General features: G+C 38.1%; 1 protein-coding gene across 1 annotated transcript; it reads right to left on the reverse strand.

Annotated features, from left to right (window-relative positions):
* Window positions 1-460: 460 nt before the first annotated feature.
* On the reverse strand, window positions 461-23,101 carry LOC586748 (glycine receptor subunit alpha-4). The gene is made up of 8 exons (XM_030976038.1): window positions 22,918-23,101; window positions 17,443-17,510; window positions 12,927-13,153; window positions 6,496-6,578; window positions 5,377-5,517; window positions 3,546-3,781; window positions 2,665-2,802; window positions 461-2,195 (listed from the first exon to the last, which is right to left on the reverse strand). Exons 1-8 carry the CDS (start codon window positions 23,099-23,101, stop codon window positions 1,680-1,682), a joined length of 1,593 nt encoding a protein of 530 aa, XP_030831898.1. The 3' UTR covers window positions 461-1,679.
* Between the last annotated feature and the right edge of the window lie 1,229 nt (window positions 23,102-24,330).

Raw genomic sequence — 24,330 nt, forward strand, 5'->3', positions numbered from 1 at the left:
ACATCTTTACATAACATAGTAATAATGATTTGATTGATAATGATCATTGACCGAGAGATAATTTAGCAATATTTCTCGTTTCACTGGACATCGATCATGTTGAGTAAGAAATAATGGCGTCTCCGATACAAGAGGAGGGGGGGGGGGGGGGGGGCTCCCAGCCAGGGAATAGGGAAAATGGATCTCGACAGCCATGCGTGATACAGACTGACTGTAGGGTGGAGCAATATCTTCTAGGCCTTCAAAACATTGGGAAAGGGGTGGGGGTCCCCCCCCCCCACTCCGGGGTCGGAATGACCGCATGCGTGTCACCAAAATGTCCGGTAAAGGGGTACTTTTCACACACCGAAGTCCGGCTCGTACATACAAAAAATTGACTTTACACACCGGACTTAGGGGGTGTTTTAAAAAGAGGAAACACGCATATGCGTACCCTAAATAACAATGAGTGGGGGGGGGGGGGGGTGGCCGGGTGCGGGATTTACGGGCTGCAGGGGGCGAGGGGGCAAAGCAATCCAGCATTATAAATCTGTATTTCTAATACAATGTACCTTTCATGTCGAGGCGCATAATAATACTTAACGGAACGTGACTTTTCTCTCCTTTCTCTTTCTCTCACATGCGTTTTTATTTTGCGACAATCTTTTTGTCGTGTTTTGCGCCAATTCAAGTGCCCCCGTCCACCTGCCCCCTTAATTTCGCCATGCGGTTCAGACCCTAGATCTTAAGCGCCATAACTGGAGGATGTTGCCCCGATTTGGCGGGAAACTACCGTATGTCTCACTTGCCGTCTGCTGAAGGCTCTAATACAGATTTCACGCCATTCTGGCCTCCTCAAAGCCAGTGACGGCATCGGCCTTCCGCGGTAAATGAAATAAAACTTTACTAGTCCACCGTTATAGGAGGGGTGGGAGGGCGGCAGGCCGGGGCCCTATAGTTCATTTCCCCCTCCCTTTCCTATCTTCTCCCCTCCCCCTTTTGACATTCGATTGCCTCTAAAGGTAGTTACCCCTAATGACCTTGGTCGTATTTTATTCTGTTAGAAAGTGTCATTTTCCCTCTCAACTTTATAGGAAGATCCAATGCCGTCCGGCAACTCGCAAGGGCCAGTCTGGTTAAATACAAATCAGCAATTCATTCACAGTCTCCTCTTTTGTCAAAAAAGTATGTAATCAGCGTGGACTAGCACCTGAACATATAATATGTGGGAACACAACACTTCATTAAAATCCTTCTTTGTCTTAAATATCTTTATACAGAGCTAGCCATAGATATTAACTTTCTATAGTTCTATAAAAGTCATCGTATTCTTTACTTTTAACCATTTAATTTCTATTCATGACGCTTTCTCCCTTTGTCAGCATCTATCCTGAACTAATTTTCCTCCCTTTTCTTTTCTATCTCTTCTGTTCATCCTGATGTGCTCCTTCAGTTCATCATATTTAATGTTCTTTACGTCATCCCTCTTGAACAGCGGACCTTCTATCTCATCTATCGCCTTTAGGAGAAAGGTTTCTTGGTCCAGGCACGGAACAGCTAACACAGATGTTTAGTCCTAGAAGGCGTGGAGAAAGGTGGTACTATAATGTTCATCAGGTTCTTTTGATCCTTAGACCTGGTCCTGGAACCATTGCCATGGTTACAGCGGTTAATGTCAGTTTGGGCAGTACACACACGTTTCATAATATATCAGACACCCTACGCCGGCTTAGATAATACGACCAATAAGTGACGGAAAGGAGGAGGAAAGTGAGCGGGAATAGGACGCGGGCCAGCTGGTCGATCCGCAGGGCCAGCAGCTTCGAGCTCCGGTGCGAGCCCTGCGAAGGTGAGGGCGAAGACGACGAAGACGACGATTTGAAGAGCCCAAAGAATACGGGATGCTCTTTTTCACCTGGAACATGACAGTCTCTGTGGTTACGACTCTCGTAAGCCATTCCATTCTCGACGTCCTCGTCTAGCGAGTCCATCCTTGGGGTTTCGTTGTCGTAGTTGTTTCGGTACTGTTCATTTCGGACGGGTCGGTATGTTGGTCCGTAGTTGTAATTGGCGAATCGCGGGTCGGGCTTGTTCTCGTCGATGGCGACGGTGTATTCGGTCGATCGACCGCTGGTGGCCGAACGGAACTGATGACGATGGTGACGGTTTGGGGACTCGTTGTCGGGACCACTCAAACAGGTGCTGGGAAAATGGAACTGCATGGTTAAAACAAACAAGAAGAGAAGAAAGAATTTAAAGATCGCCACATGTGAATTTAATTCATTCCCATTGTGTCAATATTATGCAACACGGGATAGTCTCTCCCCATTCTACAACTTCGTGGTCTCAAGTCTGTCTCTGTCTTCGCCTTCCTCCCCAGCCCCACTCCTACTCTCTCTATCTCCCTCTCCTCTTTTCTTCTCTCTCTCTCTCTCTCTTGCTTTGTCTCATCTTTTATTGTGATAATTCCTCCCTATAACCTCCCTCTCTCTCTCTCTGACAATTATTTTCAACACTCCTTACTTCATTGTTCATTGTCCAGAATTTGATTTTATTTTCACACCATAACTGATGGGAGCCAGATATCTCCAAATTTAAACCGCTGCCGTTGTAATTTTACCTAACAAGATAGAGCAACAACGACATATGGTATTACCTATAGGCATGCTAGAAGAAGATTCATACCTTTTTATTATTTTTCCTCAAGACCTTTTGTCTTTGTCTCTCTGTCCTGTCTTTTGTCCATAAATAGTGAACCACAGAGTATTCAAATAAACTGGATATGGCGAAGGCTAAACAAGCATCAAACCAAATATCGATGGCCTGCAAACAGAAATAAAATAAAAAAAAGGAAAGAGGGAATTATCACACAGCATCAAAATGATATGATCATTTCAGATGTGATAATAATCTTTGATGCAATCACGTTTTTGTTCGTTTGGAAATCTGTCATATGGATACTCCTTTCCGAAAAGAATATATATACAAATATGAATATAACTGATGAAAGTATAACACATAATAAAAATCTAGAAGCACCCCGATATAATTTCGATACTGGTACTTTTTAGACCCCAGTCCTGAAAAGAGGTCCGCAAATGAGTTTCCCCATGCATGCTCACATAGCCATTGATTCTGCATAGATGGCTCTGCATTCTCAAGTTGAATAGCCCCATTTACGTCGTAAGTTGTATTGAAATTACAGTGATAAATTATTTGCTATCGAGAACAACTCTGTAAGTTTCATGAAGTATATATATTCTTTAAAAGATCTTATATTTCTTAGTGAATAAATCTGATGTATTTCTTTACCGCAATAACTCTATGAACGTCCATTAATCGCTATTAGCAGCGCTTTTGCACAAGCATGTTGCTGCAACACCACCCCCAAAGGGGTATTATCGGGATTTTCTAAGATCATATCAGGATTTTAAAATAAATTCTTATTGAAAAAAAAGGGCAAACAGCATTTTTTATTGAAAATTATTTTGCGAAAGCCTCTGCGATCTTGTTCTTCTTATTTCCCCATATGGATTTAAAAATAGATCAGAATTTAATTCACGAACCTTTGTATACGAAACTTTCGGCAGGCCGGCGGACCCCGCGTAGCCCGTGGTCGTTGTCGTCATCGTGAGTATGGTGGTGACGCCGAGAGAGACCCGAGCGGCGGCCTGACTGATGTCGATCCAGAAGGACACCCAGGAGATGATGACGAGGAGGGCGGTGGGCATGTAGGCCTGGACCACGTAGAAGGTGAGCTCGCGGATGAGCACGAAGGAGAACTCGATGCAGGAATAGTTGCCTGATGAGAGGGAAGATTGATTTGATTTGATTTGGTTTATTTATTTCTGTTTGATTTTCTTTTTCTTTTGCATTTTTACTAATATAATATTTTATAACAAAAAAACCGTTGCAAATTGTACACGTTTCAAAAGAGTATAATGTCAAATAAAGTAAGGCTGGCTGTAACTAATCGAAAAAAATCAAACTGGAGGGTTGACAAAATAAGCAAAGCTTGATAACATGACTAATAATAAAATAATAATAATACAAATATGGAGGAACACATATTGGTAAAAGGGGAAAGAGAGAGAGAGAGAAGAAAGAAAAAAAGAAAAAAAGAAAGAAAGAGGTGGTGTACATTAATATTCACAGATGTATGTGGTACAATGTAGTTTGATTTCAATTTGATATATGAAGATACAAAGAAGATGCACATTTGAATATTAGGTGGCCAACTTGGGATATAGTTTAGAATGAGAAGACTCACGATGTTTCTGGACTCACGATGTTTTTGGACATTATATACCTCACTTAAGAAATCCAGCCATCTGATTGGTCGAATTGCATTCATAAACTTCAACTGTTCCTGTAAAATTCCCGGTAACCATGCTTAAAACATTTCAATATTTTTAATAACCATGGTTATTAAAAAAATAGGTCAGTCTCCATGGTTACCCCATAGGTTTACATGTTAAAAAATGGTTTGAGCGATGGAGGATACCATACGTGTGCGAAAAATTGGTCGGCAATTTCAATACAATTGAATCTCGATCGATCTTACCGACAATTTTATCTTGCATTGTTGACATGAAGACGAAAATTAACTCTCAAAAAAAAAAAACAACATCTGCCGATAGATCTTGATCTAAGTTCGTGCCAATATGCATTGCAAAAGTAAAAGAAGGGTCCGTTTCATGGAGCTTTTGCGAAGCATCCCTCACGCGGAGCCGTTTTCAATCCATTTTAATGTATATATTGGAGAAAACTGCCAAGCATGTTAACGGCGCGCGATAGCCGAGTGGTCTAAGCGTTGGTTTTCGATACACCTCTTGTTGTACGCAAGAGTTCGAATCCCGTCTTCGACAAAAATGTAAATTATTTTTTATTTTTTATTTTTTAGTCTATTTTTTTTCGGCATATAAAAGTATTAATGACTGCTTTAATATTCGAGAAATAGTTGTTTTCATACGCTCTCGGGAAGGTTACAATTGGGCTATTCCCCTCGGCAAGCCTCGGGGAATAGCACAATTCTAACCTTCCCTTGAGCGTAATAAAACAACTATTTCTCTCAAAGCAGTCATTAATACTATAATATAATACGGTAAGAATGTGAAATCAGCGAGCTGGTTTTGTAAAGACTGTAAACCTTTGTTTGTATATAAAACAGTGTTTAAGCAGTATCCCAAGAAGGTCACTCTTTATTCAGGCCATTCTTTATAATAGGAAGAGATTTGAAATGGATGATGTATTAAAAATGGCTTATTTTTATACCCAGTGATTTCCAAATATTGCTAAAACGACATGATTTTCCGGGTTTTTATTTCACTTTTTTTTAATTATACCTTTTTCTTTCTGCCCCCAAAAGGACCCCGGGTAGCCATTACGCCTGCTTACCTGTGGTATAAAACTGGTCGGTGCAAGGGCCATGACTGAGCTCGGGTATCACACTGAATTGAGGCAACATGATCAATGTGCTGAGGACCACTGCGTCCGGCTCCCTCCATTCCAACGTTAGCTCGTTATCCGTACTCTGATCTAGAAGGCATAGAATAAGGAGGAGAAAAGGGTAATTTCATTCTATCAAGCAGTTAAAGCAGTTTGAAATAAAAACTATGTCTGGAGGCGGTGCGTTTAAGCTTAAATTTTGAAGGCAGAATGAGCGATTTGTAACGCTCATCGTAAACACTCATCGTAATCGCAGTTCCACGGTGTACTGTTTATGCTCACTTCTCTGGCTCCTCCAGGCAATTCTCCCTGGGTGGCCTTAATTGGCCTAGCAGCTGGATTCGCAAACCTGCACTGTGCTACGTAGACCCACTAGAGGTTAGTGCGTTGACCCCACTTAAACGCGTTTACAAATTGTAAACGCATCTTTTTGTGAGTTTACGATCGGCGATCGTGATCGCCGTTTTTCGGTGATTCTACAAAAGTGAGAAAGGACGCAACCGTGTTTTAAACTAAACGCGTAACAGATGCCTGATTCTGGCCAGAAAAAAGATGAGCATAAACATAGAAACAAAGAATCCTCCAGAGTGCAAGTGTTTTTAATTTGCCGACACAAGTTAAAAAAGTACAAATTGGTCGACAACGGTTTGAAGTTTTACCGTTTGAAGTTTACCGACCAAAACTTTGATTTAGCAGTGTGCAATTTTAGTCAATAAATCAGGTTAGATACTGGGTTTATACATTTGACACTTTTCAAAGATGATAACTAAAATCATATACATCAAAGTGGAAGTTTGCCCTTTTCTAAAGTTTAAGTATGAAAATATAACTTTGACAGCATTTCAATTCTTTTCACACTTTGAAAATGAAGACCACCCCATAAAAACCCGTTAAGTTTGTGTATCGATCGCGGCTCCAATTCCAATTTTTTTTTGTGCTCTAGTTCAGTGTCATTAAAACTTCTTAAAACTGATTATTGAATACGACATTATGAAAAGCGGCAGATATGATGTACAATTAGAATATTAAAGATTTATGTAAATAATAATAACAATTAGGTATACTCACAACTTTCCACAACGGTTCTACACCGTTGCATGTCCATGGGGAAAGTCTCAAAATTCATTCGACACGAGAGAACCAACGTCAACCTGTAGTTGGGAGTAAAACATAGATTATAAATGAAATCAAATCGTTCAATTAATAAAAAAGAAGACAATACGAAAATAAAGTCAAGGCGCGAACACGGGCGAAATGGGCATTTGGATAAAATGGATATTTTCCCGTAGGACCGGTCGGTGTTTTAGCATGCGTAAGCCTTGTAAAGAGTCTCTACAATTCAAAACTTAAATATATATTGACACTTAAACTTCATATTTCTGTTTCCCCTCCTTCCCTGGGACCTACACCTCCCACTGACCCTCCGTTGGTCCCTTGCTCCCCTCCCTTTAATTTCTTTCGTTCTCTCTAATATAAATGAACGAATTCTCCCATTTCCTTTCCCTACAAGGTGGGTACATAAATGATGTTTGTTAACTCTTAAAACATTTTATATCACCTCATAGTTATATCGACACTCATTCACATCTTTAACGATTCTAGAGTAAAGGCATGTAGAACTAAATACATTCTTCATCCTAAAATAATGAAATTTGGCCTATTTCCAAACGCCCTATATGACCCTCGCGGTGATTCCTATATCATTGCTACATCGAGTAGAACTTTTCCTTGGCACCTAACGAGTTGTAATTATTCCTTGATTATTTATAACGATTCTTAGATATAGATTACTTGAGTTGAATATATTCTACAACATAAAATAAACTCTTTTAACCCACGCCGTCATTCTTAACACCTGCTCTGATATCAGTTGATTTTATATTCTGGCAACTGACGAGTCATACTCATCTATTGATTATTAATGATAATTCATGAATAAAGAATACTTGACATGAATGCATTTCTCTATCCAATAGTGAACATAGATTTAATTCCAACACTTTTAAACCATCGCCATCACTCTTAAAACAAACTCTGATATCGGATATATTCTTTCTTGGGGCCTTTAGGGAGTTGTAATCATTCATTGAAAGTCAATATTGATTTCCTGAGTAAACATTACTCGAATTGAATACATTCGACACCAACATATAATGAAAGTCGACTTCAATCCACCTCTGTTAACCCTCGCGGTCGTTCTTGAAACTGACTGGATTTTTCTTGGGGGCACTTAACGGGTTGTAATCATTTTATTGATTATTCTCTGCACCTTTGACTCAAGTGGTGCACATGAGAGGAAACGTCCCACGACCCCAAAGGGTAGTCTACTTCTTCGGATTACCAGCGTGGCTGCTTGATTAAAAGGTGTTCTTTGAACTCTACGCTTCTCTTAAAGGTATAAGATTCAACAGTTTTTTTTTTAAAGCCCCTCTGCACTAGTTTGGCAATGAGGGACCTCCCTGCAAGGTCACTGGGAGGTGGTTATCTCATCAAATTAGCTTTAAATTAACATAAGAAAAAGGGCATCATGGGAGATCAACGGCATTGTTGGCTGTATAGAGGGCGCAAGTAGCTATAAATAGTGCAGTGTTTAATAATAATGCGTTATATCTCGTTATCATAAGAAAAATATGTGTACAGTTAGTTTAAGAATAATGTACATAATAAAATTAAAACCTTTAATGAAAGGAAAGTCTCGTTAACAGGGTTCAAAGAAGAATCTGGCATGATATTTCAAAAGCCCCGCCGCTATAGTCCGCCGCTAGTCCTCCGAGACTCGCTCATTGCCATGGTGATGGTAGGGGTGTGCGTGTGAGCGCTTGTGTGTGTAGGGAGGGGGCGAGGAGGCGAGGAGCAATGGTTACTTCATGATATGATTTTGTTTCTTTCTTTCGACCCAACACACGATACCCGTTGCCACGCCGTCCGTATGTCGAAACATCGAGCCCCTTTCACTCTTCGAAAGATGTGGGTTTTTTTTTTAGGGTTCTTGACATTGCCTAGTGATTCTAAAACTTAATGCTAAAACTTCTCCTAGGAATATTGTAAGGATTTGGAAGTTCATTAAAGGTTACTTCAGTACTAAAAAGGGGTCATTACTGACACAATGATTCTTTAAAGAATCTCCTAAAGGTTTTTTTTGACATATTACGGAAAAACGAAATTGATACAAAAAATGAAGGCAAAATACATTTTTCTTGACGTCTTGCTTTGGGGAAAAGTAGTTATTCACAATTCATTCCTTCGTCTCTTATTCCTTCTATCAGAACGTTAGCGAATACGACTTTAAAGTCTGTTAGATATTCTGTTCCACACATTGATCGCGAAATCCTTTAAAAAAAACCCTATCCTAAAGGTTCCACTGTAGAACCCTCTTGGGGTTCTACATTCGGGACAAGGTTCGGAACCATAACAGATCTTAATTTGCAAAAAAATAAATAAAATCTTAGGGTGTATTTGGAAAGCAAAAGTTCTTGTTTCAACGTTCGATTGGAAGATAGGAAATACGTGCCTTTACAAGACCTATACCGGACATGTTGAGTGATTAATCTAAAATAGTTAGCGGGTTCAATCGGGGACGTCTCTCATCAAATACCCTGAAACTTAACATTTTGTTAGGGTTGAGTCTCTGTTCGTATTACTCGACACGGGGCTTGGTGTGTTTAATTCCACACGCCAATGAAAGATTGGAGACCGTAGGCCCCAACTGAACACTTCGGAATGGCATAAATGTCACATTAATTGAGGCAATTTGCAGGATCGACGGCTGTTCTCTTTTAAAGAAGAAAACGAAAACAAAAACGAGCTACTCTTCTTTACTTTGATCAGGTCACGTCTGGTGGTCGATATCACTATTCGCAGCTGGATAAACTAGAGTGTTTAGACACCAGTCTGCCCCTTTGCCGAGACAATCTAGAAACTTTAGCAAGAGAAGAGATTGAAGTTTGATCAAGTTTATTCAATTCTGGCTCGACAAGTGAAAAAACAACAATTAAACACATCTAGCGCTACATACCTAGACATAAAGGTCAGTATTCACAGACTGCACCCTATATAGCTTAAATTCAAGTTTTAAAAAACGACAACTAAGTGGGTATAGGTTTCAACCTCTTCACCCTGGTAAACTTATCATAGGTCTCTAACTGAATAAACAAACAATATTGTGGAACATGGAGTAGATTTCTCACTTCTATGTTAAACTATACAATCCTTTGTATTTTGTAACAGAAACTACTATTAATTTGAGCGCGAAATTGAGGTTGACATTAATGAAGCTCCATTTGTCAGTAGACTAAGTTAAACAAGATTAACATCTTCACTTAACAACCAAGGCTGCAATTATTGTCTTGTGGATAATTATTATAATCAACTAATAAAAATACGGCTATCCAGTGAAGATTTCCGCCTGAAAAGCAATACTTTATCGCCTGTTTCGATTCCGAGACACAACGGTTCAAAGACTGTACCACTGGGCCATCACGCAACTTCATAAGTGAATTCAGATATTAGAAAAAAAAGAATTTCGTATATAACTAGCCCACTCGGCTTTAATCGACACAGTAATATACCTTTAAACATTTGCATGTACTTGATTGTAAATGGGTGCATGCATGGTGTCAAGGGAAACTTGCTCTCGCAGACGATAAGGTGCACGGTTTCACGATTTTAATCAACACTCGTGACGATAATGATCGATCGCTCAGTCGAGATTTAGATACATCAAAGTGCGAAAACCCGGCGCTAAATTGGTCGGCCGCCTCATCACCCCCACTAAAACGAATTAGGCTCCGGATTTAATTTAACCCGATTTCCTACTTTCGTGAATTTTCTGCCTATTTCGGCGCGGCACATAAGTACTCTAAATTTACTTCATGGTGGAATTTTGGAGAAAAAATCTGTACACTAGAAAAGATATTATGAGAGCTGTTGCTTGAGGCAAATTACGTACCATGCAACAATTTGATTTTGATTTTGAATTATTTATCTATTTTCCATATAATGGGAAGGATCACCCTTTTCAGCTACAAGCTGGTCTTCAAAGGGGTCTACCGTGTTGTCGGTTTTTATTTCGTTATATGAAGAAAGCTTTCGCTAAGAAGTGGAAACTCGGACCACTGATTGTCGAGTGCAAATTAATAGTTAGGGTCAGTGAGTGTATGGAGTTTTTGGTGTGAGTGATGCTGAAGGTGTGCGTTTTGGTGTGGGTGATGCTGAAGGTGTGCGTTTGTGTGTGCGTGTGTGTACGTAGGTGTGTGATTAAGCGCTGCGAACCTAGTGAAAGGGTCTTTCAGGGCAAGTCCGAGATATCTAGTCATTTTCTATTCCATACGTTACCAAGTATCCTGGAATACAGAAAATAATTAACATTGAAAAGGATCATTCTTCTTGATGTTTGTTTTTGTCCAGGTAGGCCTATAGTAGGGCTATTAACACAATACATTTAGACTAAAGTCTTTGATGTGGTCGGTAACCTATGGAACAAAAATACCTTAGACTCACCCTTTTTTTCAATTGACGTTTAGTGGAAGATACAGCTACAGTGAATGGCAGAACAATTGAGAAATGTAATTGTGCATTTAGGATTGTGTCACAATGTTAGATACCGTTAATTTGGTACTTTGATTTTCTTATAAGAGATGTTTCATCCCCCATGTTTTTCCCCTTTCTATGCTTGTTTGACTTCTAGCATATTTGATTTTCCAGGCGCGAACTCCTGCCTCTCTTAAAACGATAATTTCCGCCAAGCGTTCTAACCCAGGCAATGAAAATTTAACGAATCTCTTCTTTTCTTGCATGCGTCGAAATTGGGAACAATGATCTTCGTGAGTAGATTGTGAGGAAAGAAATCCGCGGATAAAACGAAAATGTTAAATGTTTTATGAGACATCCATCTTTGCCGCTTAAGAAGACATGCCCCGGGGTCGAGGATGGTAATCATGTATTCAACTCCTCTTCCGTTTTACGTGATGCAAAGAAACTGATTCTCATCTTCTCTGCAGGCGACAGTTTGCGTGACAATGAACGATCCCATGATAGTAATCGGTAGCTGGATAATAAGCGGTAGAGGTGACAACGATTCCCGCCAAACTCCATGAGCGTAACAAGTGAAGGGGAAAGAAAAAAATGTTGCCTTGGAAAAGAACTGTTGTCGTCAGTCGTGGTTTGATGGAAGAGGCGCATGACATGGTGAATTTAGATACGGACACGGAAGGAAAGAGTGCAACATCGAAAGAAAGGGTGAGGAAAAGAAGGGAGGGGTAGAGGAGAGAGAGAGAGAGAGAGAGAGAGAAGAGTAGGGAGGGAATCATGAGGAAAGGAGAATAGTAGATAGACAGAAAAGACAGAACGATAGATGGATAGAATAAACGACAGAGAGAGAGAGAGAGAGAGAGAGAGAGAGAAAAGAACATGATATTAATAGGAAATACTGTACACGAATAAAGTGTATGGGTGTGTTGGAGTGACAAAGAAGTTGGGGAGAAATAATGAGAGAGAATGACAGAGAGAAAATGAAAGTAGATGACAGTGAGATGGGGGGGGGGGGGTAAAAGAAAAGAAGAAGAGCCACGAACGCAGGTTCGAAGCTGAGTCACGTCTTTCGGAAGGTGACGTTAAAGGTCGGTCTCCAGACGTAGATAATCATATCTGATTGATACACGTCTGTAAAAACCCAATTACACACACACAGGTAATAAAAGACGTACTAGTATGGAAAATAGCATTTTCATTTAGTCATGGAAAGCAAATCAAGATAGCTGTAGTATACAAAGTAAAACAATAATTTTGGTATCAAATTCAAGTTATTTTCGGCCTTAACTTTAAAATGTTGGGTACAAAACTTGCCTAGCACGATGCTTATGATGTATCCAACCAACTTTGGACATTCTATTTTACCCACCCTGAGCAACATATTGTCCAATAAGGATAACAAATATGGAATACTTACTTTGAAATGGCAACATATTAACCAAGTTGAAACAAAATCCAAAAGTGGGTGGATTCATAATTATCCTAATGGCACATTTTTTTAATACCATTATTTGTGTATAGGTGTCCCCTGTTTCCCAAACGGCGTAAGCACCACATGTTTTTGAACGGGTCTGTTGACAGTGTTTTCTTCTATAGACAACTCACCTGTTGAGAGGCAAACGAGCAATAATTCTTAGGGTGTTTCATAAAGATCCTAAGTCGAACTTAAATCTAAGTTGGACTTCAACGTTATGGAGAGCCATTTGTAGCCTTAAAATAAAATATATTCAAAAGGAAAAAGCCAAGTACTTTCGACTTCTCATAAATTCCACATCAAGAACATGAAATTTCCTTGATAATAGAAAATATGGATTATTTGAATCAACAATTTATGCCTTTTAAAATAACTTTTACAAAATATTTTTAAAGATGCTAACGGCTTTCCATAATAGTTAAGTCCAACTTAGAGATTAGTTCTACTTAGGATCTTTGTGAAACACCCCATATTATGATAAAAAAATTCCACTTACTTCATGCTGTAGTAAATATCCCCATTTGGATAGATGCGAACGAGCCTATTTGGTTGCGTGACGTCATGATAGTTGGCCTGTTTCTCGTTGGCGAAAAATAGATCCGGGGCCCAGATCTGTTCTATCATGTCCTTCCCCGATCCTAGGTAAGGCAAGTGGGACTTGTTCCCGTAGGCTAGTCTCGGATCGTTCCAGTACTCCTTCAGCAGGATGGTCATTCCGAAGTCCTGCAATGAAATAAAATTAAGATGTATATTATTTGATTCTTGATATTATTTTGTGTTTCACTTTTTTCTGTATAACTATGTTTTGTAGGACTTTTGTGTCTATTCAGCAAAAAGACGTAAAACGGATTTTTCATTTATATCTGAATCCTGTCACCTTGATCAGATATAAATGAATAAAGTAAAGGAAAATATATTTACGGATTTAAAGTATTACTACGTAGGGAAAGTTTCCAAATAAGGAGAGATGTGTTTTGCAGTTAATCATCTTGATAGACCATTTTAAATAGAGGGCGATTTGACAGTCTGTCGACAAGTTAAGCCGAAATTCGATTTGATTAAAATTTTTGTTTGACACAATAAAGTAGCCTATGGAGGGCTAAAACGTTTTTTTTTTAAGTTTCAAGTTTGGTCAAATTAACATTTTAAAGAAGATGTCACATCCATAAGCCCCGTTAGCGATGCACCTGATTCGGAATATAACACATCATAACTTTCAGAATTTCGCCCATTATGATACGCACTCGAATAAGATATGTACGAGTTTTGGAATTACGGACCTTCCAAATAATTAGCACAATTTGCAAGAACGATCCGTCGGAATATTGAAAAAGAGGTTTTAACCTTAAAATTCATTAGGAGGGCACGATTATTCATTACTAATTAAAATTCACATATCTGGTTTGACCTATTTCATTACTCACGACCTAATATGACTATATTTCTTCAAATATAGTATGGCAATTTTCAAATTATTACACACATAATGAGGACGAAAAATTGCGTATCCACACATTAATAAACGGACGGGATGATTTTTTTTCTCGCGAAGGGTAAATGGTGGAATGCATCTATACAGGCCATTTCGGTGAAGACCCTTATAAACTCTACTGATTTTTTCCTCTGTTATAAACAAAAAAGGGAGGGACACTACCGAATCATATTTGATAATCATCAGAGAGGTACAGTCCTATAAAGGATTCCTTGAAATTTCTTCAAACATAACGCCCACAACTGAGAAGTAATTTTGATTTGATTTATTCATTAATTTGATTAACTTGATGTTAATTGTACGTCTGCCTTTCATAAAAAATGTACACACATTGCAGGCAAATATAGTTAAAAAATAATGCAGAAGATAAGTGTATACCTCTCTTCAATTTATTAGATTAAAATGAGATTCAAGATTCAAATGATTTTATTTCCCATGCAAAACATAATACAATGAATAAGTATAGTATAAAAAATATACAATGAAACAAGACAAATATAAAATAGATGACACGAGAACAGAGGAACTAACTCGAAGCAGAGCTTGTTGAAGTATTAGTTCCTCAGAGGCTGTATTACAATACGTCTAGAAAACAAATGAAATTAACATGAAAAGTGGTCGATATGTCACTTTAAAATGGCTAATTTTGCTCAGAGCTGCACACAGATTTAACAAAATTTGTTTTTAATTTCAGAAATAATTATTAAATAAATGACTTTTTTTTAAATAGAAAAAAAAAAGAAAATAATCAAATACGACTGCTTTTTGTCCATACGGGAAGGAACATAAAGGTCCATCGATTGTAAATTTATTTTCATGCAACTTAATTTCACCTTTCACTCTTTGATTATCCTCTATTCGCATCGTCCAACGCGGTTCACAACAAAGTCATCTAAAATGTTCGAAAATTTAATGAAGTTTAATGGGTTTGGATATTAGATTTTAAGTGCATATTTATTCGGAAATGAATTTTGCCATTTCCAATACATAAATGAATAAAGTAAAGAAATTAATGAATAGAAATATTTTTCTTCACTCGCCGGCATGAAAATGCGCAACCTCCAAATCTCAATTACGTGGCCAAAATTCATTAATATAACCTAGCCTTTTACTGCTTTGAATTATATCGTAAGGGGAAAAAATATTGATGGAAAGGGCAAAGGGTGCTGGAAAACAAGTAGGATCTGGACAGATGGTTCTGAGATAAGGGGACAGGGGGAAAAAGATGAAAATGGTTGAGGTTTTGCTTCATGCTCTGCCGGACTTCGTCATGGCTTGATGCGGCGTCGAACGCGGAACAACATCATCAGCAAAACGGTCATGACATTCAGTTACTGCTAAAGAGCAAATGATGACCTGAATGTATAGGGCACTCCTTTTCACCTAAAGCTATGGATTTCAGTATGCATGGCTTGTAACCAATTCATATAATGTACGTGGCAATTAGACAAACTGAATGCTATATTTAAATTATGATTTATCATTGGATAGTACTCACTTATATGCGAATTGGGTACTTATGGCGAATAATTACATAATCGCGATGTTACAGATGTTAATACATGAAACACTGTGAAAAGGTTGGACAATATTTTCCGTACAGTTTGCCCAATATTGTGCCAATAGTCAACCCAACCATTTGGTTGGCAATATTTTCCCCAGTGGTATTGGTAAACGTTAGTACCCAACTTAACACGGTCAGAAATGTTTCGTATTTTGTCAAGATTGTCCCAACAAGTGGGCTACCGTATAGTCGGGAAGTTGAAGGGTCATATCTCTGCACAAATGTTGGTCAAATCTTGCTCAACAAAAGAATTACCAACGTAAATTTACCCATTTGTTAAACAGTGATACAACATACATAACAGTGAAACAAATACCAATGATTTAGCTTGAAACTATACAGAGGTTTTAATAAACACTGGGGGGGGGGGGGGGGGTGATATATAAAAAAAAAGATACCCCAAAACTAGGGCTAAGTATTTGGAACAACTTAAAAAGCGTATCGCATCTTGTGTATGCGATGCAGTAAACAAAGTGGGTGTATTGAAAGTAATGTTACTTCCATGATAAACAAAAGTAGTTAGGCAAATCTTCTATTTAGTGAAAGTACAACGGAACAACCTGGCATTAGAAAACGATCAAAGAGAAACAAATATTTTGAAGTATATATTGCAAGAAATGTAGAATGATATTAACAAGAATAAAATAATAACATCGGGTATAGTCAAAGGGAAAAAAGGAGTATAGATAGACAGAACAAATAAAGTGAAATAAAGAAGAACAAAAACAAGAGAGGAGAGAGGAAATAAAAGGAGATAGTGAGCGGCGAAGAGGAAAGAGGGTATGTAACGGTGACAGGTAAACAGGATAAAGAACGGAAATTGGTACAGTTTTAAAGTACAACGGTATTGCGAATAATCTGAAATAAAGGGTAGGCCTAAGTAGAAAAAAAATATACTACGAATGCAGATTTACTCATATCAAAATTGAGCGTTTGAGTCACGTACGGAATTGTAGAGTATTTTATGTACCTCTGGGTTTTACAAGGCGGTAAGTCAAGAAAATTGGTATTTCTTAGGTTAGAACTCTGTAGCGAGAAACAGATCCACGGGTTTGGGGGGGGGGGGGGGGTAAAGTGTCATGGTGAAGTTCAGACTTGAAAAAACGAAGTCCAAAACTGTATTTAAATCGTCCTTGTTTTCACGAAGTGACGGTAGTGAGGAAAATCGTAACGCAAAGTGAATGCAATTTTTTTTCACTACCGTCACTTCGTAAAAACAGCGACGAAATATATATTTAAACGAAGAGCCTAAACTAGACATGTCAACTGCAGGACAATCTAAAACTCAAGATACTGCATGACATTAAACAGCATGTAGAGAAGAAACCGTGCGTAACTTGACGTCATATCAAAAATAGATGTCATGTCTTCCTCGCCATGGGGGCGTTTCTATTTTCAAGGAAAAATAAGGGAACGTCATAAACACAATCTTAATAGGGGCATCTTTATAAGCCCCTTATTTTTTTAATCAAGGAGGGAGTCCCGATAAACTCGTGTCAGGACAACTATCCTGGACAATTTTTGTCCTAGAACAATTCCCTCCAGACACCTACCTCCAGTTTACTTCTCCCCCAAAAGACCACACCCTAGATGTACCAATACTCGAGGCAACTACTATTTTTATGGACATCCAAACTGGGTGGAAAGTATTTAAAAATGGATTACTGTCTTGTCGAAGGACTTTAATGCCGGGCTGAGATTCGAACCCTCAACCCTATGATTGAGAGTCAAGTGGATGGACCACTATACCATGATACCTCCTCTAAAATGTCTTTCGAGGTTTGAGAATATGATATGTGGATCAGTACATGATATGACAATGAAAAAGAAAAAAAATGGTGATATATTTTCAATTTTTATATTCAAAGAAATACAATGGAACAAAATTATAACAATAATACTGAATAAAAAATAACAAATAGATATAAAGAAGAAGGGGGAATGCAGATATCTTACCATCGTAATTTCGGTAACAGAATCCAAACTGATGATATTGATACTGCACGCAACGTTCGTGGCTGCTCCTGTACAAAGACAAAAAGACACGACATTTTTCAAAGGAGATTTCAGTTTCAGAAAATTCTCTTTAATTGAGAACCGCCAGATTTAACAGGTAGACTGCCTTTCATGGAGAAAGCAATCGTGATATCACGTGGTTTATAAGCTCAATGATATCAAGAAGTTTATAAGTTGCGAAGATCAGTATAAGGTCTCCTCTGAATGACGTGTTTTGTCATGCCTGTAGGCAAAACATATTAATGTAAATACATTCTAACATGATCTTTTAGGACTAAGAATAAAAACTATGAATAAAAACTATGAAATCATATAGGACTATGAAATATTGCGCCTAATGGACGGAGCTCAGAATCTCCATGATCTTAATACAAGTTGTTTTTTTAACGTAATTTTGTTACTCTCCTCATCCTTCATTTTCCAAATTTTTGCCAATTAAATTTATGTCAGGTTTTTTTAGTAAACATGGAGCTCTTTGAAAACTATCAATATTTCTGAAAATGACGAGTCTGACATGTAACTTCTTTATACAGATTAATTAAAAGATAATCACTGACCTAAAAGTAAAGTATTTCCATGTCATTAATCCAGTAATTCCGATCAATAAATCACATTTAAAAACTTCAAGAAGTACCGAATTTCTGTGGAAAATAATTAGAAGTTTCAATCAACTGATGCCAAATTCATCCATATAAATCAAGGTAAGGCATGGATAAGATAAGTTAATCCTTCTTCAAACCGTGTATATACATTTACAAACAAAATATACTGACAAACAAACCAAACAAACAAAATAAAAACTTGTAAGATATAAATGATATTGAGTATAAAATTGTCCTGACCGAGACTACACATTTATTCGTCTTAGAACCTCGAAATAGTGAACATAATATGGCTCAATAATATTGTAGGATAAGCTTTCTGGGTTACACCTTGTATTTTTTAAAGAAATAAGAGCCCTGAAAAGGATAGGTAAGCTGAGGTAAGAGCTCTTCGTTCCCGATGCTTCGTCTTCGGAAAAAATCAATACGGAAAGAGGATTGTTACCCTTTTTTTTGGACCAGTTTAATAGAATTACGGCAGGAATAAAAGATGCATTGGTTTCATATTTTCTGATAATTTGATGAAATTCGAGGATAAATCGTTGTAAATGATACCCATAAAGGGGGTTTAAATAACTGATAGCAAGATAAAGACAATAACATTCTACTTATTTATAGAAATTACTTAAAATGGTGGGCAAAAGATGTTTCAAATATATCGAAAAAAGAAATCGATACATAACTAGCCGTTGTCAAGTGCTAGAAAAATGCCAATAATAAAAAAGGAGTTTAAAGCGACAAACACGGCGAGTCTTTTGTTATCCTTGAAATATATGGAATGCCGGAAAAAGTCGAAAAGGGCGATTAAATAAAATCCAAGAATGCAATAACTGCCCCCCCCCCAAAAAAAGACTACTTATGTGACGATGTTTTTTAAGTGTCATTCGTATACGACATATTCAAATTGAAAAGAAATGTCAGTGAACGCAATGCCCTGCTTGTAACTGCTTTAACTTATTCATCACTTTAGTATAGCATTCACCACATTTCATTAATATCACTTTTAATTTGTAGATGTTGATTTATCTATTAGCAGAGTTAATTGGTTTAATCAGTTTAGTTAAGTAGCACTGTTAGGAGTTTTGTTTTCACTACAACGCAGTAGAGAACATTTATATAGAAGTTGCGCTATATAAATATATCTAATTATTGTCAATATTACAAGTCTAAGTAATGACGTCAGTTCCTAATACATTCAACAACCAATAAATTGAACCAGGCGACTTCATGTGTATAAAGCATTTCGCCACGTTTCCCCTTTTCTATATGCATCATTTTCAATTTGGAGTGTAAGGAATACCGGCTGATTTTTTCAATTTTCTAACCAACCCCTTCAAAACAAATTACCTCAAATATCTCAAATCCTATCAAAGGGGTGCCACTCCTAATTCGATTGTTACGGAACATTAGACTTTGAAATTGGATGAAAGGTTTGTGACGTTGTTGCGTCTTATTTCATCACTTACGATAATCCAGTCAGCGAGAGTAAAATAATTCACTTCTTTTTTTATTAATTCATCTTCCATCTTCTTTTACCGTGGGTGTAAAGAAGGCATACAAAGGTTTTTTTTTATCTGATTGATTGTGTGATTAGGTTGAAAATGAAAGCTTTAATATGTCTTGAAGGACGGTTAATCATTTCTCAAGAAACTCAAGAAAAGTGGATTTAGAACATGTCGTCACCTAAATCGCTTACCCACGCGCGTTTTTGCACGGGTAGAATTAACAATTCATTTTGTGTCAGTTCAGTTTTTAGGGAATGATTTTGATTATAGGTCGATTTCATACCCTATATTTTGTTTATAATTTGTCTTCATTCTTCATTTCTTCATGTATTTGATTGTTTGTTTATTCATTGTACATGCTATGATGGAAGCATGACAATTAAAGTGCACAGACTTTCCAAAATATTTATAAAATCACATTCCAAATTGCAAGACATAATAATGTGGTTTGTCATATTGTACATAATCATCTCTAATATTCGTCAGAATTTCCTTCCTTTTTTCGGGGGGGGGGGGGGAGGGGGTTGGGGGCAGTATCGGAACTCACTTGCTGGTGAGCTCCAGAGTACAGAGTCTAGAAACGATGCGCACCGCGGTGATCTTACCGTATTACGAAAAAGTAACAATTGTAACTGTACCTGTTTATAATTTCTAAGCCAGGTTATGAATAGCCCAAAGAAGTAAACCGTGTACTCTCATAACCTCACGTCTGAACTGATGTGATGTGATATGGGTAGATATTATGATGAAAACGATGTGATATTATAATGTGAAATGATGTGATGTGATATTATAATGTGAAATGATGTGATGTGATATGATGTGATGTGCGGTGGTGTGGTGATGTAATACAATGTGATGGTTTGTGGTGATATAATGTGATGCTATATGATATCATGTGGTGGGGTAATGCCCTGGGTAATGTTCTATTAGGGACTTTTAGATTTACACGACGAGAACGTGGACTGCGACGCGATACATCCTTTTAAGGCAATGTGACGTCCTTTTAAGGCACTGGCAGTGACGTCACATTGCCTCAAAAGGATGTCACACGAGCAGTCCACGTTCTCGTCGTGCAAATCTAAAAGTCCCTATTATGATGTGATGTGACCGTCACTGGTGCCTGTATAATCCATCTCCAATTGGGAATGCACACAGTGGCTATAACTGTGTCCATAAGCATATACTCAACATTGCGTATCTTTATTCAACTAGTTTAGTCTAGAGATTATCAATAACTTAATAAAGAAATAAAGGATGACGTTTTTGAAGAAATCGAAATGTCCTCTGCAGATCTCCTGCATGCAGATCACCTGTTCAAGAGAAAACACGCATGGTTACTTTCAGTAGTACAGAACAGAAAGAAAAACAACTACAAGAGCGGAAGATTATAGTTCTTCAGTCGGTATATTTGTCCTACAAATTCACCTGCAACAGAGGAAGTTATTAACCAGTCGTCGATAATGTTTACATGAGTATGGACATCAATGAAGAGCATTACGCATTTGACATTCGAAAAATGTGAACAACATCGTAGCCATGAATATGTGGACGTGCATGGGACCGAGAAAAGTTTCGTAAAATTATTAACAGGTAGTTTGACAGCGTGAACACAAAGAAAGGTTTTTCTGAATCCATTGCTACAATGCATAATTGACATATATATATTTATTCTGATGAATCTTGGTTGGAAATATAGTCTTGAAGATGATGATGATGATGATACAAATGATGAATGGTATTGGTAATACTACGGACGATAATGGTGATGACGATAAAAATGATGAATGGTAATACTACGGACGATAATGATGATGACAATGAATGATGTCAATAATAGCGTAGTAGATGGTTTTGATGGCGACGATGACGGTTTGCTTTTCTTCTTCTTTCTTTTTTCTTCTTTTTGTTTACCCATGACTTTCTGGCATTCTAAGATACTTGTTTTGGAGATAAAAATGACAAAACACATTTAATCAGCTCCGAATCCAGGACCTGTCGATTCCAAGACTATTGGTATCTAAGATACTCCATCATCATTATTTCTATAAGATGTGCGATGACATGGCAACATGTAGATGACAATGATATACGATGATTATGTGGACAGTGAATCAGTAGAAGTGGAAACTGTTTTTTTGTGCTTTATTTATTTCGGGGGGGGGGGGGTGGAGGAGGAGGTGCCCTGTTGTAAAGTAATCGAATGTTGGTCTACTAATTTCACCTGCTTGGGATAAAGTCATTAGTCTTTTCTAGTCGACCTCATTGAGTCGTGCTTGATGGGAAAATCTATGAAGACTCGAGTGCTCTTGACATTCGTAGAATGTGGAAGCCTTATTATTGACCCAAAGGGGCCGACTGCAATGTGGGCTATTCTAGTACTAATTGACAATGATGTGGTGGTGGTGGTGATGGTGGTGGTGGTGGTGATGATGATGATGATGACGGTGATAATGACGATGGGGATAATGAAGATACCTATTATGTAATGATTTGGATATTAAATGAGAAGATAGGGGTAAAGGATGATGTCCATGAGAAGTTCTGAAGAGTGAGAAGGAAGAAAAGGAGAGGATACAAGGCAAAGAGGAAGGTATAGGAAGAGGGAAGGGAGGAAGAGGGAAGAGGGAAGGGAGGAAGAGGGAAGAGGTAAGGAAGGAAGAGGGAAGGATTCAAGGAAAAAAGTTTAGGAGTAGAAACAGGAATGTACATGTCGGAAAGGCTTTTTTTTAATGTGGAAAGGGCAGGGATGAATGGGTGCATGAATGGGAGGGGGAGATGGAGGTTGAGCTGATGGGGGAGGAAAGGTATAACAAGGGATTAGATGAAGGAAGGGAGATAAGGAGATGGAGGAATAAGCAAGAAGGAGGTTGAGGAGAGGGAAGGGAGGAGGTAGTGAAAGGAGATGGTGAAGAAGAAATCCGAGAGAAAGAGGAGGAGAAGAAGGGAAAAATAGAGGGAAGGATTAATTTCGGAGCGCATTGTGATGCGATTAATATTACTAACGACCATATTGATAGTACTGCTCGGGGCATTGATGATGATGAAGCGATTTCTCTCTCGCATAGACAGTGTCATTGTCAGAATATCAAACAAAATATTGTCAGATACAGCAATTCTTTAAAAAATAGAAAAAAACACAGAGAAAAGTAACAAAAAGAATCACCCTGCCCAGGTCTGCCCCTGCCCCTTAAACCTCCAAAAAACAACAACAACAGACGCATATTAATTAACCCGTTCACTACGGCATTGTAAAAGTCCCATAGGCAAATACAGGTTCCCGTAGGCAAAGGATTAACAACACTTACCCCCAAAGTTTGGCCGGACCCTGTGATCATAGGTTTGAAGTATCTCATGCAAGATGGCGGACGGTCCGCTGAGTCCAGCAGGTGGCTCGTAGCTCGATGATAACGAATTTTCCGACATATCGACGTCGCTCATGGACATCGACGAAGCCGATGTGGGCGGAGACTTAGCGGTGACCGATTCCATCGTACTGTTCGAATATGAAAATAAAATGCAAACGAGATCGAGTGAATGAAATGATTGAAAATCATCTTATGATGTCCTTGGAGTTTGCAAAGATAAAGAAGCTTTACCCCCCCCCCCCAAAATCAGAAATTTGATAAAGATACGAAGATTAAATCAATATTAGTCGTTGTGAGTCCAGACGTTTGAGAATTCGTGACAAAGTAAAAAAAAAAAAAAAAAAAAAAAATTACCAACGAAAATGGGCCGGTGCCCTCATCAATTTTATTTCTAAAGTTTTGCATCACAACCATTGCTTAACATTACTGTCTCTGCTTTGCGAGGCGACGTCGCGATAGATCTGAAAAGCGACTGAATTCACATTTACTGCATTTTTAAAAGGAAGCTTATACTCTTTTTTTTGGGGGGGGGAGGGGAGTCTGAGTTAAACAAATCTGTCGACCTGTCCGAGGGGTGGATTGCCCAAATGGCCCCTGTAAATATGATATTAAAATGGTCGCAAGGTTATAATTTCTATTTGAATCTATAATATAAAAGGCATTTTCCCAACACAGATTTTTCATTGCATTTATCTAGATAAACATTATCATACTAATAAAAAATGGTATCAAATACAAAAGACAACGCTTCCCAGATTAGAAGACGAGGTCAAAGGTCACAACATCCATACATTTCTAATACAATACTTTACCATGCGGTTGATTTCAGCTTCCATTTTGCGTCTTTAAATTGAAAGATAATAACCGGTTTTTAATATACATCGGACTGACCGCTAATGTTTACCTGCTTGAGAGTGCAAACAGCGAGGACAGAGTTAAGTCGATTTTGTCCGCATTCGCAAACAAATCGACGCCATCTTCCCACTTGTTTGGCATACATTCACTTTTCACTTTTACCGCGCAATGCAAGATACCGTAGAGGGCAATGCCTCAGAAGTATATAGGTTAATCGTTGGCTAAAGTACAGGCCATATGTCACAGGTAGCCACGTTGCAATGCTGCGCACGAAATTGCAATGGTACATGCTCGAGCACGCCAAACTCTATTACAAAATACTGTTAGCAAATGCATTGGTTAAAAAATGCCGCGAAGCTTGACGACAGGAAAATGATTTAAGAAAAAAGCGTTAAAATAGATTGATTTTTCCTTGGAAATATTTTCCCTCTTCCCATTTTCATTTTTTAAGGGTGGTGGTTCAACCATAATGAAAGGCAATTTATGAATGCGTTTTCA

The sequence above is a fragment of the Strongylocentrotus purpuratus genome, unplaced genomic scaffold (assembly GCF_000002235.5).
Source record: "Strongylocentrotus purpuratus isolate Spur 01 unplaced genomic scaffold, Spur_5.0 spur5_scaffold_8, whole genome shotgun sequence".
NCBI classification, from domain to species: Eukaryota; Metazoa; Echinodermata; class Echinoidea; order Camarodonta; family Strongylocentrotidae; genus Strongylocentrotus; species Strongylocentrotus purpuratus.